The sequence below is a fragment of the Xiphophorus couchianus genome, chromosome 14 (genome assembly GCF_001444195.1).
Source record: "Xiphophorus couchianus chromosome 14, X_couchianus-1.0, whole genome shotgun sequence".
NCBI lineage: Eukaryota > Metazoa > Chordata > Actinopteri > Cyprinodontiformes > Poeciliidae > Xiphophorus > Xiphophorus couchianus.
In genome coordinates, this window is record NC_040241.1 from 21,053,651 (window position 1) to 21,074,758 (window position 21,108).

Below are 21,108 nucleotides of genomic sequence, written 5' to 3' on the forward strand. Positions count from 1 at the left end.
TGTGTGATGGAGGGAGAAAGAGGTGAAGTGGAGTTCATGGTGGAAGTGAAGGTTCATGCCTTTCTGTCTTCATGCTCCTTTGAATCCTTCTGCTTTTTTTCTCACATGCAGATCACACCCAAAAAACATTTGCAGTCGTTTTCTCTTCACAACTTTTAGCACCCACACCCACACACCCACACACACATGTACACACACACTCTGCTCCTCCCACCGGGATCTGACCGATTTACTCAACATGTTCCTGAAAAGACCAACATCCCCTCTGCTCTGTTCTGGTTCTGTACTGACTGGATATTGCTGCTAAAGCACGACAAACCTCCAATTTTTGGTCTACACTGCAAAAAAGTATTTTGGTTTAGTTTTTAGTGAAAATATCTTGATACACTTGAAATAAGTAACTTTTCAGTAAGGATTAGTAAAAAACGAGCAGATTTTTTTGTCTTGTAACAAGACATTTTTTCCCATATAATCTTTTTTAAATCAATATTAAGGAATTATTGCTTAAACAAGCTCCTGTATTGCACTGAGAAGTTACTTGTAAGCTAATTGTGTCTTATTTCAACTATTCTTAGGCATTTCCACTAGAAAGTAGACAAAAAGTACTTTCATTCCAGTTACAATTTAATTTCAAAATTAATTTTTTTAATTTTGAAATTAAAAAATCTGTATATAAACTAAATCCTTCCCAGTTTATATACAGATAAGGAGAAAAGTCCCTGTCTAACAAACCCAGCAGATTGTATGAAGTTACTGACTTTGCAGCTCATGCTGAGCAAGCATGTGGAAAGAAAAAACTCTTTTAACAGAAAAAGTACCCTGGTTTGTCAGTTTTATGTTTGTTAGGCAGTTTTAGCTAGCTGACAGTAAAGCAGTAAAAAATTGACATTTGAACATTAAATTAAATAAACTGCTATAGTAGAAATCCCTCAGTTTATTTCAACAGGCATGATTAAAAAAGGAAAGTTGTTTTGAAGCCTTTTAACTACCTAGCCAGCTATAGCCAGGCTAGTTAGCCTTAGCTAAACATATGAAAGTTAGCTTTAGCAGGATTCTTTCTGCTTCCTATCTCACTCTTTATTGTTGCTCTTTTTTAACATTTGTAAAGGGTGACAATTAATTTGCTTAATTTATGAAACCATTGTAAAAATAGTTAATAACTCTATGAGTTAGCTGCAGCTAATGATTCAAAGCTAGCTTTCTCCTTGCTAGGAGATGGTTTGCATCAAATGAAAAATCTTTTTTTTTTATTCCAGAGGCAAATTTAGTGTTGTTGTAACTCATATTAAATAATTTTCTTCAAAACGTTGTAGATGCTAATGGCTGTGAGTACGAAGGATCTGCTGTAGCAGTCTGTATTACAGTGAATCTGAGGCAGCCTCTGACTATAGACTCTATCTTATAAAGAAGATTGTCTGTAGTTTTCTTCAATTGTTTGAAGAATCCATTTCAGAAATAGTTTTATTTGTAATATACTGAACATTATTTTTGGAAAACAGCGTGTTTGTTGTTGTTAGCTTGTTATGTATGTTGTGCAGTTTGAGATTTTTTTAAATTACGTGTCAAATTCGAGGCCCAGGGACCAAATCTGGCCCGCCGTGGCGTTTTATGTGGCCCTCCAGACTCCAAATACCATCAATAAGTCCTTCCACTTAACATATCAGCAAAATTCATGCAAAATTCACACAAAATCAACAGATTATCATTTTTTTCAGATTTAAAAAAAAAATTTCTCAAAATTGGTAAAAAAAAAAGGACAAAAATTGGGTTTAAATGACTGGTGCCTCCGCCTTACTTGATGTCAAGTTATAGTCCATGATCAATATGGCAATTAATAAAAAGTTACATTTAACATTGTACATTAGCGCAAAATTAATTTCTTACAAATATTTCTAAGTTAGCACCAAAAACAAAACAAAAAAAAACGCAAAACAATTGAAACTCCTGGATGAACTGACCAGTGCGAAAAGATGTTCAATAATATTTAATTTTAAGAAACTTTTATTAAATGCTGAAACAGCAATTTCTTGATAATGTAACAGTTGGTTTAATAGATCCATTCTGGCACAACAGGAACATTCAGATTGAGTTTGACAAACAAAAATAAATCTAAAAACACAGCCCATGTTTTTAAAGTCTGAAATAATTTAAACATGTAACCAGATGCAACCAGAGGCTGAGAATAGTCCAGAACGAGTCCAGCAGAAGTCCTCTCAAGGTTCTACTGCCGTTATTATTGTATGCCCTAATTTAACTTGCTGCCCGTACATTATTTCCTCTCTTCATTTCTGTTCTCATGCCGTGACACTGTGGGCTTTTGCCATATACAGGTTTTATTTTTTTCCTCTCTCTAGGTGTAAATGACTTTGGATGGCCATCTGTTACTTAGCCACCCTGCAGAGAGTTGGCCTGCATGCGCACCTCCAGTGTGTGTATGTGTGCCTCCCTTTATGTTAAATTGCATGTGTGCAGTTACTGTAATACAGTGTTTGACTGTGGTTATTTATGCCTACGTGCACATGAATAATAGAGTAGCTTATTTTGTGTGTGTGTGTGTGTGTGTGTGTGTTAGAGACTGACTGAAAGACTGTGTTTATTCAGCTTCATTTGTACATGCAGAACATGAATTCCTGTGTATTTATAAGGATGGTTACATGTTTTATTCTTGTACAAGTTGATTTATGTGTCAAAGTTTCTCAGATAATCTTTTGAAATTTGGATCTAAATGTTTTTCATTAAAAAAATAGTGTATATTTTGTGTTTTTAACATGCATCTCAGAGGTTTTACATTTTACAGATAAGGTTAAAAGCAGATAAAAGCAATTAGACCATGAATAAAAACTGCATTTACATTGTTTTATGTACTTTATTTATAATTTTTTTTGCAGTAAAGCTTAAAATATTAATTTAGTTTAAGTATATATCCATGAGAACGGGTACAACAGTGACCGTTTTAGCTCCCCTCACTTTTTATTGCAGGACTTTATTGTTGGCAGCTGCTGCTGCCTTCTTGTAATGTTAATGTACATACTGTATGTTAAACCTTTGAATAATATTGAATCTTTAGATCGAAACTGAAAAAACACAAAATCTTAACAAGTATTTCGGTCGAGTTACTAGTACAAATATCTTAGTTCACTTGAAATAAGAAAAAAAACGTACTTACAACTTTTCAGCAAAAACATTGATCTTGTTTTGGGTAAGTAATTTCTTAATTTTTATGGAGACGTACTAGTTAAACTGGCAGATTATTTCACTTTAAACATGGGAAAATATATTGTCTTTGGTAAATTTATTTACTAGTGGAACTAGAACTTTTTCATCAAAATTGAGGAATTATTTACTTAAAACAAGCTCCTATATCTTGCAGGAATGTTACTTGTAAGATAGTTTTGTCTTATTTCAAGAGTACTGAGATACTTGCACTAGAAACTAGACAAAATACTTGGTAACATTTTGTGTTTTTGCAGTGTGCTATGACTTGTTGCAATAAGGCAGAAAGCAATTAAAACCGTTGGCATATTTCATGACGAAAATAAAATAAAATACAGTTCTTGACGGTGTTTAGGTGCTACAGTGATGCAGATTTCTGGTTTATTTGCTAATCTAACTTTTTAATAACTTTACTATAACCTCTCTTTCCATTTTTAATAGTGAGGAACTGAGTTTTTTGGTAATAAGTGTGGCTGGTGTTTTTTTTAACCATTTTTTGTTAAAGTTAAGACGATATTTCTGTCGAGTAACTCCCCACATGTCTTGAGGGGTGTTTTTATGTGCAAGTCATGCAAGCTTCAGCAAAAAGTGCTTATGAGCTGCTGTTGGGCGACAGTTTGTGATTTGATTAAGTCCGAGTGACCTGCGGTGTCTGCTGGAGCATCCAGCTGTTATCATTTCCTGGTGACATTCGGATCAGAGCGCTAATCTCCGAGCCAAGTTGTTCACAAACCTGGAAACAAGCTGCAAGCTGTACAGAAAAACTATGTGGTTGCTATTATTTAGATTAAGTAATATTAAGATAAATGTGGCTCATGGCGTTAAATCAGACTAGGGCTGAAACAATTAATCGAATGGTTCGTGATTAATCGATTATTAAAATAATCCGCAACTTATTTAACAATCGATTAATCGTCAACTGGAGTATTGAGACTCAAAAAAGGCCTTTTCCTAAAAGAACAACACACTATGAACAGATATTTAGTCAAAACTGTTAAAAATATATACACTCAATTTGGATTTAAAATAAAGAAACATCTTTGTCTGTAAACAGGTTTTACCCGAAACTTCTCAAGTGGTAAAGTTTAGCTTCACTCGGTCCAAATTCACTAAAATGTTGATTTCTTTATTTATATTATTTATAGTTATTTATAATTTTTTTAAATGCATATTATAATGTATTTCAAATAACGCATAAAAAGGCTAGAGGTTCATTTAAAAATCAGCAAAATGTATAATTGATTAATCCGATTAATCACTAAATAGTTGATTACTAAAATAATCGTAAATAAGAGCTGTTCAATGAGATACTTTCCAATATCTGTTTGCGGTGGGTGGATGATGCTAAATGATCAGAAAATTAAAAATTTTAACAGTTAAACAATTATTTTTCTTAACATGAAACATATTATTCTAAATTCTAGGTGAAAAATGACTCCAAGTCTTTTATTCTGCTTGGAGTTTCGTCCTTTCAGCCTTGATTTCCTCAGTGTGTTTAAATCAGAATCCTGCCTGTGTTTCTTTGCTCTTACTGTGTCGTTGTAATTCCTGAATAGTAATTAAATAATGTGTGTCTCTCTCCTGCAGCTCTCGCCCCGGCCGTCCTCCCAAGCGTTGCTCCGGTGCTGGGATGCAGGAAAGCCCCCGGCTGCTGCACCCGGGGCTCCCCGGCCTGTTGTCCCCCAACCTGCTGTCCCACACCGGTAAGAGACACGTTAATGTCCTCACTTCCTGTCTCTGTGGCTCCCCCGGTGGAGAAGAAACGCGGCTACGCACCCAGTTAGCTCATCAAACCTGCTAGCATCCATCCAGATTGTGTGACGTTAAGGACTTTGTCAGTAGAAATCTAGGCAATCGGTTCACTTGACTAGAAAATCTTAACCGTCCGAAGACGGGAGGCGATCAACAGAATTAGGGAGCAGTTTCATGTTTAAAAAAGCAAAAAAACGTGTTTTTGTAACTCTTTACTTGCACAGACGTACACATGTGATCTGAGCTGGACGATATGGCTGAAAAATGTATCACGATATAAGCGTTTCATATGTTTCATATCAGTCTATTGCATTGATAATAGATGTATTTTCTATTGATATTGATCATTTGTCTGTCAGGATACGTATTGTTATTGATTTATTGCCCAGCCCTAATCTTGGCTGTGATTCGCTGATGGGACGAATGTTTAATAAGCCAAAATAATTTGAAAAGAAAACGAAGAAACAAAAAAATCTGTCATTTTTTGTGTTGTGATGTATTCAGGTGGAAACCGGAACCAAGTGCCCCAAACTTCTTGTTTCTAATAGTTTTTATTGTTCATTTACATGGTGGTTCTGAACTTTAAAGAACTTCACTATATTTCCCACATCGTCTCTCTGGTTGTAGTTTCTCCTGTTTTGTCTTTGTTTATATTTAATTTCCTCTCTAACTCATCTGCTCTTCATAGTTGAATCAGTTTCTTTAGCGCTTCTCGTTGGGTCCTTCTTCCTCTTTCAAGGATCCGATCCGTTTGGTTGTCGTCGTTTTGCTCTCGCTGACACAGAAAGTGAAAATGGCGGGAGGAGCCAAGAGACCGGAGGGTGGATGGAGAGAGGGATGGAGGGATGTCGCCAGAGGAGATAATGAAACCTAAAAATGACTGCCAAAGTCCTGGGAGAAAGATGGAGGAAGGGAGGAAAAGAAAGAAAGACAGACTAGAACTGTGACATTATCATGAACGGAGGAACAAACGGACGGATGGATGGATGGATGAGGGGAAGAGAAGGAGGGTGAAGGAGTGCAGATTGCAGGGTGGTGTGATGAATGACACGTCTCTGGGGTCCCACTCCTCCATCTGTCCATCCCTCCCACCTCTTTTATTCCTCCTGTCCCTTCCTCCCATCTTTACTCACTTTCTTCTCTTCCTCCTGATGTTAGTCATCCCTTCTTCCCTCTTCCTGTCTTTGTTATTCTTCTTTTCTTGAACCACTCGTTTCTCATTTCATAATTTCATGTTTTTCTTGTTCCCTCTTTTTTCTCTCATCTTTCCTTCAACAGTTTCTTCTTTATATTTTTACTCATTTTTCTAAATCTAGAATTTATTTTTGACTAAATATTTTTATTTATCACCTTATTTTTTTAATCCCTTCACCTCCATCTTATTTTGTTTTATCTTAATGTTTCACCTTCATCTTTTCCTCCATTCATTCCAGTGGAATATTTTGTATTTATTCCCTCTGTTCTTTGTGTTTCCTCCCTCCTTTTCTATCCTGTTCTCCATCTTCTTGCTCTTTTAGCAACAATCCATCTTTCCTATTCTCTCGCTTTTCTCAATAATTTCATATTTTTGTCTCTTCTCTAAATCTCTCCTTTTCTTTTTTCTCATCTTGTTTTGTTTTTTCTTTCCTTTGTCCTCCATGTTGAAGTTTTTGAAGACGTCTCCATCGTCTTACATTTCCTTCATGTTCTCCATCTTGTCACTTATTCAATCTTTTTCTTTCTTGCCAGTTTTTTTCTGTCCATCTGTCACTCCTCTTATTCCTTCACTTCTTCCTTTTCTCGTCCTCCTGACTCTTCGGACGTCCCCAAGGCTGCTCCATACTTCTTTCATTTTTCCTTTTCTGCTCCGTTTTTAAATTAATTTCTTAACTTTATTTTTCTTCTGCTCTTTTCTTCTTGTTTTTTTATCCTAATCCCCAAATCTCTTCTTCTGTTTTATAACCTGTGAACTTTTTTGCATATTTAGTGACTTTTGTTTGTGTATCTGACCAGACTTCATCCCTCTACTATAAATCTTAAACTTTCATTTTTGTTTCAATATCCTTTTTTTTTTTTATCAACTATTGTCACTTTTCTCTTTTACTTTCACTTTCACTTTTGTTTCTGCTGCTTTTTCCTCTATTGATTGATCTAATAATATAGACCACTAACTTCCCAGACTTAAAAAAACACATTTTTATTTAAAATATGAAATATGTTCCATAAAATACCATCCGTGATGATGGATTGTTAGGGCCAGGATAAAAGAAAAAAACATTAAATTACAAGAATTAATTCATAATATTGTGAGAACAAAGATGTACAAGAAGTTTGATATGAGAATAATGTCATTGTGTTGCTAAAATAACGACAGTAAGTCGAATTATTACAAGAGTTAAGTCTTAATGTTGCCAGTCAGATGATTAAAAAATCATCATATGAGAATAAAGTTGTAATAATATAATATGATGATAGAGAATAAAATCATCTGACCGAAAAAGTTTTAATATTGCGAGAAGAAACGCATTGTGCTCTGAAAATGACAATAGTATATCAAATTAATACAAGAATAAAGTGGAAGGACAGAAAATCATATTAAGAGAATAAAGTCTAAGTAATATGAGAATAAACTCATAATATGACCAAGAAGAAGTCAGAATATTATAAAAAATTTAACTTTGGTGACAAGATTTTAGAGTTCAGGCTCTGAATTATTGTCAGAGATTGAACTCTAAAGCTCTGAAGTCTCAGTTTAGATGTTAGTTTGAAACCAACATGTATGTAAACATCAAATAATACAAATTAAATGGTTTTACACATGGAAAAACTATTTCTAGATTATTTTAATAGCTGTTACACAAATAATGGTGAATTTCTTCCTGCTTTTGGCTGCTGGGGAAATTTAACATATTGAACTTGTTAACTGTAAATTTAATGTTTATCAGCTGATGTTACTGCAAAATGGTTCAAATAAAATGGCAAACTTAAATACCACTAAATACATTTCATTTTATTTGCTATTCCTGTAATTTTAACAATGTAAACTAATTAGAAATTATGCTAATAACAGTAAACATGTCAGCTGGTTTTGACATGTTGGTATGGGGGGGCCCCAAATGAAAATCTGTTTGGGGCCCCAAAAATGCTTCGATCGGCCCTGCATCCTCTAGCTTCCATCTCCTTTTACCTCACCATCTCTTCTTTAATGGAGAGCCTCTCCAGACTTCCCTCCATCCTCCATCTTCTCACCTCTCTAATCTTTTTTTTCCTCCCGTCCTGCCAGTTTCCCTCCATCCCTCCTTCCATCCCCTTGACAGTGACTGTTGGCCTCCTTCTCCCCCTCTTCCTCTCCAGGATAAATAAAACATGCTTGTGTTTGGTGACATATGGACACAGCTCACTGTGGCATACTAATCACACACACACACACATACCTGATCTATAAGTGTGTGTGTGTGTTTGTTGAGCATTAGTGGAACCCAGAGAAAACATTTGCTCACTTATGATCGCTCATTAGCTTTCACACACACACTACATATATAACAACCACACACACACACACACACACACACTTGGCAGTCGTCGGATGTCGCATTCCGCCTCGGCCGCACACACGCAGAGTCGGTCGTCTTAGCGGCCCCGCGTCCATGGAGACGCCACGTTGCCGGGGGAGACGGGCTGTTGTTTACGACCTCGCGGGCGCCACGTCAATGGGGGGCATCGGCCGATCGCAGATGGACATTTATCACACCGTTAGAAAGAAAAAGAAGGAGGAAGGACTGGAGCAGAGGACCAAGAAAGTTCAAGATGGAAGAAAACAAAATTAAATAAGAACATCATCGATGTGGAAAACTGCAAAAAGAAGGTGAAGAGAGACATTTATAAGAACAAAAAAATGGAGGAAGGTTGGAAAAAGTAAAAAACACAAAGATCAGAGAGAGGCTTTAAACGACAACAAGAGAGTGATATCAGTTTAATTGGCCTCATCTTCCTCAACAAAGACGCTGTGATGATAAGCGTGGGAGTGTGTTTGTGTGTGTGTGTGTGTGTGTGTGTGTGTGTGTGGTAACCTATGCAGGGTGATGCGGCACTCATTTGACTTGTTAATTCACTTCAGAAACAGCTCAATGCTTCGCCTTGTCCTCCAACACACACACACGCGCACACACACACACCACTGGAACATAAACGTATATTTATTTTCATTTATCGCCTCTAACTTCACATTTTGGAGACTCCAACACACACACAAACACGCACACACCCCCACCTGCACACACACACACACACACACACACACACACACACACACACACACACACACACTCCTGAAAATGCGGATCGTTCAGCTTCTTCCTGAAAGGAAACCCGGGTGTGAGGACTCTGCCGCGCACCTGCAGAGAACGAGATGAAGACGAGGAAGAGGAGGAAGGCCGGAGAGCTCTGAAGTCACATCAAGTCTTTTTCATCTTCCTCCTCCTCCTCCTCCTGCATCACTTTGTGCTGCTTTTCTCAAGAAACGCTGAACTAGAGGCATTTAGCAGCAAGCGCCCCCCACTGGTGCAGTCTGGAAATGTTTACTTTGAAATGCATTTAAATTATAATTATTGCGTTTTTATGAATCTTCATCATGGCAAATGTTTGTTGGTTGGATTTTGACACAAACATCAGATACTTTACATGACTTACACTGCAAAAACACAACATCTTACCAAGTAGGTTTGGTTTTTGTAGTGCAAATATCTTAGTACACTTGAAACACGAGAAAACTAACTTACAAGTAACTTCTCAGCAAGATATATGAGCTTGTTTTAAGTAAATAATTCCTTAATATTTGTGAACATTTCTAGTTCCAATTGCATATTATTTAATTAAAAACATGGGAAAAAATATCTTGTCATAAGTAAAATAATCTGCCAATGGAACTAGACCTTTTTAATAAATATTGAGGCATTATTTACTTAAAACAAGTCTCTATATCTTGCTGAAAAGTGATTTTTAAGTTAGTTTTCTCATTTCATGTGTACTAAGTTATTTGCCCTAGAGACCAGACCAAAACTACTTGTTAGATTTTGTATTTTTGCAGTGTACATATTTAAAAGTTCAGCTGAAGCATGACTTTTACTTTATCAGTGACTAAAAAACTGAACTCCTTGAGAATTTTGTTTTTAGGATTTTTAAATAAACTTATAATTGATCAATTTTATAAAGGAAAAATCAAGTCCAGTATGAACAAATTGTCTTCCTGCTACAACTCCGCAAGACAATTTATGATATAATTTTTTTGGTGGAAAGAGTCGATCAAAAGGTAAATGAGGGTAAAAATTATATCTGATTAAATACTTAAAACATATTAAAAATGAGTGACTCTCAAAAGTCTCCAGGAAGGTTTTTTTTTTAAAGTCTGACTGAGTTTTATGATAAATTTAAAATGAAGGAAAAAAATGTAAGAAAAGCTTCCTATTTGATAATTAATTAGTTCACATATTCTGGTCTGATCTGCTAGCTAACCAAATAAAACCTGAATCAAATCTTTTTTAAGTTCTTTACTTGGTGTTGTACTTTTTCTTTTTTGTCAGTGTGTTTAAGCAGGTAATTGCAAAATGCAGAGTTCATACGCTTTAAATAGAAACAACCATTTAAAGTGAAAGGCAGTGTAACATTATTCTATTTCATAAGCCAAAGAATTTATGAAAGAATTTCTGAGGCAGTAGAAATGTGGTTTGTTCTGGTTCACAATGTAAAGCAACTTATGTTTTGAATGCAGATGCTGTTCAAGACATCTCATCCCCCATTTATTTATTATCTAATTTGATTTCCTTAGGATTTCCTGTAACAAATCCTGTATATAAACCTTAAGAAGAGGTTTCATGATTGATCCTTAATACCAGCTGTAATGCCTCTGGAGTAATTTACTTATGCAATAACATCTGAGAGCCAAAGAACGTGCAGATACAATTACTTTAAAGTCACTGAGGTTATTAGAAATAGCCCAAAATGGCTGGCGCAGAATGGCTTCAAATGGGCGTCTTGGACAGTTGGTGAAAGCTGAAGATGGGCGATCTAAGTGCCAGAGTGCTGAGCTGAAATCTCTTTGACTCAGCACAAGAGCAATCTACTGCATTTGTAAATTGGCGCTCCTAAGTGCTCGCAAGAATAAAAAGGAAGCAAAACAAACAACAAAAAAAATCCAGACGTGTGTTTCTAAATCCAGAACACAAAGAGCAATTTCTCCGTTTCCCTGTTTTGTTTTATTCAAAGTGTCACTCCGTCTCTTAGAGCACTCCTTCTGAAATGTAGGTGCAGTCAATTAAATATTTACAATGACTGGCAAATGGGGAGGGTTTCACGCAAGCTCAGTGGGGGGTTCAGTGGTCTTGAAGATCACCAGCAGCAGCAAATATGAAGCCATGAAAGAGCGTGTGCAGGTAGCATACAGAGAGGACATCTTAGTTGGTTTTATCTTGCCAAATTTTGACTTAGCTTTTAGGTTATGAAGCAGAAAAAGGAATTGTAGTTTAGGCAGATTGATGGTACAGAAAACTAACAGTTTGGATGTAAAACTGACTTGTATCATCTTGAAGATACAAGATGATACAAGTCTTCATCTGCTACAACTCTGTCCAGGTACCAACTGACATAAAAAACAGGTTTCAAGTGCCTGACTAAGAGGAACAGCTGCATGGATCTTAAGCTAATCGACCAATTCTGATGTTTATTTTAAACAGTATAGCTTGAAGTGTGGATTTCTGTTTTCACTCAACTAAGGCCTTGTTCACACTAGAGATAGTTTTGAAGTAGATTTTTTTGTAGTACTTCTATACCTCACCGTCCACTTTTACGAAACTGTCCCACAGGTAGATGGGGACTATACGTCTATCCATGTCCAATAAACATATAGATATACCTGCCTACTCCGCCAAATAACAACCGCAAAGTTATAATTTTACTGATTTTATAGATTTCTTGATTTTCCATTTATCATCAAGCATCTTCAGTCATTGTTGGACCAGTATAATTTCTTGGTTCTTCCAGAGACATTAAGAGTGAACCAATGATTTTGGAAAACGGATGATTTGCTTGCATTGGAGTTGGGTCACTTAATTTTTTTTTTATTACCAGTTAAGCTTTTCTTATAAACCTACACAACAAGCACCTGCTGTTCTTTCAAAACAAACAATAGAACAACATAAACTAAGCAAAAGAGAAATAGTTCTCAAAATGTTCTTATCATTTAATGTGACACGTCGAAGTTCACTCTGGTCAAATCCAAACACTGTCTATTTGAATTTGACCTCTGCCTTGTTGTCTTCCACAAGGTCAGGGGTTCAAACTGCAGTTCTTGAAAGCCGTAGTCTTTCAAATATTAGGTGTTGCTGGAATCAAATGTCTTAATTTCCTCTTCAGCATTCAGCCAAGTTACAGATTCCTGCAAATGAAACCATTTATTTGATTCAGGCGCGTTGATATGAATCTAAAAGTTAAAGTAGACTTGCCCTTGAGGACGATACCCCTAACTAGGGTCTTCTTGGGCTTTCTGCAAAGTTCTACATCTCATCCAAATCTTTGTAACACTTTGTAAAACAATGACACTTGTTAAGAACTACAATGAGGAGAGATTATTTTGTTTTTCCTATATGGATAACTTATTTCTCAAGAACTACAAGGACATTGGTTTCCTGGTCGAGAAATTTCTTTATTCTTTCTGAACAGTTCCTTTTTCTTCTCCTACTTTGAATGGGCATTGTAGAAATCACAAGTCCTATGAAGTGAAAACCTTACATTACTGAAAGTAGTATTAATGTGGCCGCTTGTACCTGTGAGGTCCAGGTGGCTTGTGTTTATGGACATGGAAAGATAATGTTATGTTTCATCAGAAATCCGTCTATAAGTCAAACTTTCCAGCTGAATCCTGTGTTCTTGTAGCATTTATTTAGTGTTAGTGTATCAAAGCATCTCTGTGATTGTTTTCTTTCAGTTGGCAAGAGTTTTAACTGCAGTAACATATTCTGGATTTTGGTAGCTTATGGGTTACTGCCAAACTTTACATCTCCAAAAATGAACTTTCATCAGTTTTTAATGATAATGTTCCTCCGGATCCCATATTGCTTGCCTTTTTGGATAGCAATATGTATTTAAATACCACATTGCAGCCCAACCCGAGCAGTACAGCTGAAATAAAAGTCACAAAGATGTTGTAGATTAGTGCATCAACGCCAAAGTCAGTCACAGCAAAGTTTACACTCATCTTATCTCTAATGTTTTCTGTATTCTCATGTTATGATGATGACTCACTGCTTTCCTTCTCAATTTGTGTAATGCGTCTTTTTATTTTCTCCCTCTTACGACTTCTTCTTTCCTCCATCCGCCCTTCGAAAAGCATTAAGATGCACAGGAACGGAAAAACAGATGGGTAAATGAGGTGCAGACAGGCCACAGGGGAACACTGACACACACACGCACACACACACACTCTCCCAGGTACGCAGGAAAATATATATTGTCTCCGACACACACACACGCACACACAGAGAGAGAGAGAGAGAGAGAAAGAGAGGTCTATATGGTGCTGGTGTCTTTGAAGCAGTCTGTCAATCAATCACACACTAATTCCCCAGGTTCCGTGGTCGCCATTTACGACGGGGGTCGATGCTCGGTAACCGTGGACACAGCGGACAGCCATCGATCTGAGACAGAAAGAGAAGCAGAGAGGGGTGTGTGTGTGTGTGTTTGATAGTCATGATGGAGAACAGCATTGTGGCTCTGCCCTCAATATTGATCGACTCCTGGTTGCACTGAGGCGAAGCGGGCGTTCTGACTCTGTGTCCGAATCTGCGTGTACTTGTGTGAGGGGGTGTGTGTGTGTTTACCTATGTATCTCTACATGCAACCTGAAGTGCGTTGGAGGGTCAAGGTGTTCTTCAGAGCAGTAATCAATCTGTAAATACAGTTTTGACCCCACACAGGGACTTCATTTTCTTCCCCTTCATTTCTTCTGTTCCTAAGTACTCTCTCTTAAACTTCAAACTCCTACACTTCAACTTGAAGACCTTGTTAAATGTTTTCAACAGCTGCTGTTGTGTTCACTTATAATGTATTGTTAGCTGAAAATCCCCGTCTGTTTAAGAGATGTCATAAAAATATATTTGCCAAAAATCTACTACATTGAACACTGCTCAGCCTCGAAGTACCGTTTCCCCCGGGTGGTGAGAATTGTGATCATTCATAGTTGGTCTCTGGTCCACTTTCTTCAAATTTGAGACCACCAACCTGGACTGCCACTACCTAGGTGTTGTCCCAAGACAGGTTTCCAACTTGTTTGAGGCCAACTGAAAGTTGCATTTTCTTCTTTTTGGCTTCCTTGAGCCTCCTTATGCTTGACTGTGACCACCAATGGATGATCAATGCCGGAATGGTAGACACCACTAACCCTCAAACCACAACAACTGGAAGTCTTCGTCAATTTGGATAGAAACTCTTTCCAGACATTGCCCACCAAGACCTGGTTTTCTCAGGTTTTGGTGGCAGCCAACCTTGCCTGCAGGTCCAACTTATCACCATGTGGTGATTGACTGAAAGCTTTGTCTTTCTCAAATTAGCAAGTTTCTGTCTTACTCTCTGCTTTCACTTTTGTGTGCCATTGAATGCCGAGATGTGCAGGTAGAAGGTAATCCAATATGCTGATAAAACTGTATCGGATCACGTCAGGGTTGAGCAGAAATTGGTACACTTTCAGAGCCAATCATACCCATTTGCTAAATTTCTCAAGATAAATTTCTTCATTTTCTACAATTTCAGCAATGGCGTCAGAGGTTTTTCGTCCTTACTCTGGATTTGAGTTATTTCTTTCCACGATTTTTTTTGTTTTCTTAAAGTCCTTATTGATATACCCTACAAGTTTCTATATTTTCTAATCAGTTGCTGTTCCAAAAATAAAGCGAATGGCAGAGATGCCGCTGACTCTCAACCTTATCAGCTTGGTGTCGCATACAGGTCAATGTGAAGAGTTTACCATGTAACACAGAGTTTACCATGTAACACAGAGTTTACCATGTAACACAGAGTTTACCGTGTAACACAGAGTTTACCGTGTAACACAGAGTTTACCGTGTAACACAGGACGTGTTTGCTTTTGAGTCCACATTGAAGTATACCCCAGGATGTGGGAGCCGTTGGACTTCTCAAATTTTGAGGCGAAGTAATTTCATGGAAAGTCTTCTGCATTTTAGAAGTTTAGATGTTATTTTTACAGCCAAAGGGTCACAACCAAGCAGGTAAAACACCAAACTTAGCAACTTACAGAATTAAAGTGGTCATTCTCAAACTGTGTGGTGGGAGCCCCCTAGTGGTCTGTGAGGTACTGCATGTAAAGGACCGTTTCTTTGCCATGATGTGAGCTCACCGTGCGACGTTACAGTTAGCTTACCAAAGGATTGTGTTTAAAAATAATATTGGATAAATGGCTTAAGACCAGGTCACTAGAAAGAAAACCTGAAGGTACCGGTAGAAAGTTTCTCAGGGTGAGTTGCAGAACATTTTTTTAGCATTATTACGATACATAGCATGACATGAGTGCAATATGCTGGTGACGAGGCGGTGAATAGCGCTGCGCCCCACGCTGACTAACTGCATCTTAACACCTGAAACAAAATTATTTATGTTGGGCTATCTACTGGCATTTGAAAGAAAATATTTGTTTTCGCAAAAGCAACTTAAGTCTATTTTTCTTTTATTCTGCTTCTAAATTACAAATAGCCCTAAAACATTATTAGTACACACAACATTTGTAGTAAAGAACTTTTTTATTTCCATGTGTTTTATATCATTGGATCAAAGTCGATGCCTTTAACATATCAGTGAAAAAGTAGATGTATACACATATTTATAAGAGATGAACTTCTACTCTGCATCAGTCAGCGGAAAATGTGGCTATATGTATTACTTTGTCTAGGTTAGATTAACCTGCGAACAGCTCTGCCCTTCATACCTCACTCATCCATCCATCCAGTCAACCTTCCATCAATCCATCCATTCTGCTTCAAATTAAATTTCAAACTCCTCCTCCCTCCATCCCTCTCTCCCCTCTACATTGTTTTCTTTATAGCTTACAGACAACTGTACAGTGTGTAATGGACATTCCTGCAAGGCCGTCAAGCGTGACCGGGGCAAAACCAACTGACCTAAACACACACACACACGAAAGTATGCAGAGATAAGCATGAATGCATACCCCTCTCTCTCTTTCTCACACACACACATTTAAACATAAAAGCACTCGGCACAATGCAAAAGCTACCCTGCACGCTTACACACACACACACCCGCGCGCACACCCCGACAGAGGGTCATCTCTCTCACTCTGCTGGTTGTTGTGTATAGAAGTCAGTTCCAGGTCAGCGCACAGAGCCGAGGATCTTGTTCCTTACAAAAGACTCGGTGTTCATGTGTGTGTAGCTGTGTGTGAGTTAATGTACACCAGGCCTGAGGTGTCTAAAACTGCTCTAAACACTCGCGCTGAAAAGAGTTTGACATCGACCCGTCTTGACCGTCACTCTGTGTGCAGAAAGGCATCCTGGGTAACAGCAGGCCATGGCTAGACTGCTGGTTTGTGATTGGCTCGCTGTGAGGAACATTAGAGTTGATGGGTTTCAAATCAGCTGACTGTGATGACAACAAGATGACTAACAGTAGTGATGTGTGTGTGTTTAAGGACTGACGGCGGCCGCCATGGCAGAGCTCCAGAAACTGCAGAAGATGAAGATGATGATGAGTCTCCAGAACGGCAACGAGTCCGACAACGACGACCTGCACTCCAACACAGGTGCTGCACGCTAACGCTAACACAGGCATGCTGGGAAACGATGAGTAAAGTTGCTTCTCACAGTCTGACTCCGGAAAGGAGTCCAAACATGGGGACACTGTGGAAGTTTTGTGTGAACATTAGCAATAATCTAGAGAAACCCCTGGAGACGAGTTAAACTTTTTAAGGCCGTTTGTTCTTTCTGTGCGCTGTAATGAACTCTACACCCACCTTATCAGGCCTTTAGACTGTTAGTTTGTGTTCGCATCAGCAAAATGAACAAAACTAACCGTATCAGCAACTTGAGAAACTAGAGGAATGGAAGAAGAAAGGAGCTTGTAATAACCCTGGAACTAGCCTGGGAAACATCTGGTTTACTGTGTTCTTCTCAGGATAACAAGGACTTCGTCAGCACAACTTCTTTAAACTTAGTCTACTTTTCTTGTTTTTTGAGAAACATTATTTTGATTTCTTGTATGTCTAGCACATATGATGACTTGACCATGAAGTAGACTTTGACTTGCATGTGAATCATGTGTAAAGAGATCCAGAAGGAAGTGTGAATCTTTCAAGTGTTCAACTCCTTTTCATGCTCTAAATCCAGTTACTGTTCAGTTGTTTGATTTAATTTTGACTCTTTATTTTGCTCATTGCCTTGATTCAACACATCATGAAGCAGTGATTCCCAAACTTTGGGGCCCAGACAGAAAAAGTGACAATAATAATCAAGGTTTAAATTCAACTGTAGTTGCACCTTATCCTAGTTTTTTAGGTTTTTACATTAGACTCAGAAAACCCTAAGAAAATAATCTCCAGAAGTTTACTGACAGAGAGATTTGTTGAAAAAACTCTGTGAGTTTAGTTCAAAACAAATAACGTCATATTATTATATAGATTAATTAGTGACATATTTAAACCTTTATTACTTGTAGTTTTGGTGATTTCGGCTCACAGATGATAAAATCCCAAAATTCAGCATCTCAGAAAATGAAAATATAACATATAGTTAATAAAAGTTGATATTTTATGTGATCAGCCTGGTTCTGCTGAGGTTCTGGAAGCCCAGATTGGTTTGTTGCCTTCAGGTCAACTGACATTTTTTTCACAAGAGCCAGTAGAATCTCTATGGGGTTAAAGGTCAGGCCAGATTGCTGGCCAATCAGGAACAGGAACACCATGGTGATTGGACCACTGTTGGTACTGTTGGCAGTGTGGGTCGGTACCAAATCCAACTGGAAAATAAAATCAGCATCTGTAGAAAACTTGTCAGCAGATGGAAGCAGGAAGTCTGAAATATCCTGGTAGGCGGCTGATTTCAGGAAACCCAGTGGACCAGAAGCAGCAGCTGACATGGCGACCCAAACCAATACTGACTGGAAACTTCACTCTGGACTTCTGGCAACCTCTCTACTCTTCCTCCAGATGATGGGACCTCGGTTTCCAAATGAAGTGGAGAATGTATTTTTATCTGAAAACAGGACTTTGGATCAATGAGCAACAGTCCGGTTCTGGTTCTCATTAACCCAGAAAAGACGCTTCTAGCCCATTTCTAGGATTCGTCAGTCACTCCCGGTGAAGCTTCTTGATGACAGACTTCTCAAGGCTGCAGTTCTCCCTGCTACCGATGCATCTCTTCCTTCCTAAGTGACTGGATCGACTTTTGTTTCTCAAACAGTTGCTGATTCCCAATGAAATCCTTTCAGAATGTCATGTTTTTGTTCCTTTTTTAGAAGGTGTGGTTCTGACCTGATACCTGCAACAAAAACCGTTCAATAACTTTAAAATCTAAGCAAATGAAACTATTCAGGTCTGAACTGTTCTTGTTTTTTTTTACACGTTACCTATAAAACTTGGACACTCAATCTCTTCTGTTTGTTTCTCTGAATTATTAAAGAAGCAAAAAACAAAAAGCAGAAAGAAAATAAAGGAAGGAGCGATCCTTTCATTTGTTTCCACCCTGATTCTTCTCCGTTTTCTCCTTTTCTTCAGCTGACCTGGCAAATGGGTTGATAGAGTTACTCTTCCTCTCCACTGTCATTTCATTCTTTCGCCAAGTCGTTTTTTATTTATTCCCCCCTGCTCTCTTTTTTTCTACGCCTTCTTCTGTCTTCTTTTCTTTCATTCGGAGTGATTTTTGTGCGCTCACGGTGAGCCTTCTTTTCATTGTCCGACCTTGTTTTCTTTGTGCGAGACACTCACACCGGCCTGGGAAACTGTGGTGGACAATAGAAGAGAGGAACCAGCGTATGAAATGAAAAAGAAAATAAAACGAGGGAGGATACAGGAGGAGGTGGGGGAGAGAAAGGGATATTTAGGGCGAGAGGAAAAGGGGGAGAAAAAGAAAAGATGCTCTGGGGTTTGGCTCGGGCCTGTTCGGCACGCGGTGACAGAATAAAAATGAGAAAAACACAGATTGGAGCGAGGGATGAATGACAGGAGAGATGGAGAGAAAAAAAACGAGTTTCATGTCAACGGAAACCGTCTATGTGTCACAAGAGGAAGAGAGTGAAACTAGGTGGAGATGAGGAAATAAAAGCCAAATAATCATGATAAAGAAAAGATAAACAGGTGAATAAAAGGGGAAGGATGGGAAAAAACAGACTTAACTTGTTGGTTTGAAACACTTGTAAATGAGATTTTATTCCAGATTCCTGTGGGAAACGACAGTGAAACTGCAGCAAAGGCTTTTAATGCACAACTACTCAACATAAAACCCTTGAATAAATCTGCACTGGCCACTAGAAAGCTCAACTAAATATTCTTTAAGGATTTTTAGTCTATAATTTGCAGAAGTAAACTGGTTCTGAACTGGTCCTACAGATCACAGCAAAGAACTGGTTTGGTTTTCCACAGCAGGAGAAACATCATTTTAACACTTTAGATTCTTCGTTTCGCCAACACTCCACAATAAAATCACATCTTTTAGCTCTGCACTCATTAGATCCAAGTGTGCAGAAACGGGACGTATCTAAAAGTTGGAAGATAAAACACATCTAGAACCAGATATTCTAGATCTGGGTCTAGAACAGATCTAGATCTGTTAAGATAACACATTTTGCCGGCCGATAAATTGTCCAACATGTTGTTGCAATAATAATATTGTTGTTTTGAAACATTTTCCAGTAATATAATGGTACTGATGGCATAATAAAGCTAGAACAGATTCTCAAAGATCCATAAATTTAAATGTCAATGAAAATTTTACACTGAAGACATTTTAAATATACAAAATAAATGAACGAAACAACAGAAATGAATTATAAAGTCTGTGTAAACAAAACCGCCCATCAAATAAAGGGTTAGTTCAGACCAAAGTACCAAACTTAAGACTTTTATCAACCTGCTTTTGGTTGAGAGAGAGAAAAGAGATGCAAGTGGAAATGATTGAGCTTGTTTTAATTTATCATGTGAATAATTTATTTATTGATTGATTATTGCAACAGGAGACTTTGATGTAAAAGACGCGTTTCAGCAAATTTCTAAGAATGTATAGTTAGAAGTGTTGACGCCATTAGCTCAGAATGTTGCCAGGTCCTCTAACCAGGTGAATAAAAGGTGAATGTCTTCCAGTTGGAAGCCATGTCTGAGGTTTGTATAAACTAAATTTAGCTTTGCTAAATTTGGAAAACTGCAATAATACCAAACTTTAGCAGAAAAAGCTCCAAGATTTAGGTGCACCAGACTGACAGACAAAGAGAAGATGTTGAAAAGACCAAAAAGTGACAGAGGCCAAGCAACAAAAAAAAAAGAGAGAAGAGCCAGAGAAAGAGAGAGAACATCTGCCCATCTGTTTATTCTTCTTTTCTTCCCCGGTGTAAATGGCAGCAGCGACGAGGCCCAGCTGTCGTCCACACACACTGAGCGCAGGGAATTCAGTAGGCAATAATAGAGAGAGACGGTCGCTAATTCAAACTAATGGAGGGAGATGAAGATGGATGAGCGGGAGAACCGTGGAGCGGAGGCAGAGGTGTGGAGGGCGACCGAGGCAGGATCACACAGAGGAGGAGAGAGAGCGAGCGGCGTGAAGAGAGACGGCCATTAAATACATTTTCCAGTCAAACAGAACGTTGTCATTGTTAATAATCAGGCTGAGTTAGCTGACACAGTGGGAAGCTTTTAATAATTTATTAATGTCATAAATTCATCTGACTCCGCTTAAAACATCAATTGTCTCTGCTGGTTAATAATCGGCACGTTTAAAATGCTGGGAAGCTACAATAAACGTTTTTTTCCTGATGTTTAGATGCATTTTGTCAGATTTCCTGCTGTAAAAAACTTGTTTTAGAGCCTAAACCCGATAAAGATGAAGGTTTTTTTTTATCATCTCATGTTTAGTGCAACAGAGTATTAGGGCCATACTAATA

The 21,108-nt window shown here is 38.0% G+C and overlaps 1 protein-coding gene across 1 annotated transcript in view; it reads left to right on the plus strand.

The window, feature by feature from the left end:
* The window catches only part of LOC114157956 (dachshund homolog 2-like), a 102,544-nt gene that overhangs the window by 59,942 nt on the left and 21,494 nt on the right, over positions 1–21,108 (plus strand). Inside the window, exons 2-3 of the mRNA XM_028039235.1 lie at positions 4,801–4,916; positions 16,655–16,765. Coding sequence (XP_027895036.1) covers positions 4,801–4,916; positions 16,655–16,765 — 227 coding nt within the window. The remainder of the gene's footprint in view (positions 1–4,800; positions 4,917–16,654; positions 16,766–21,108) is intronic.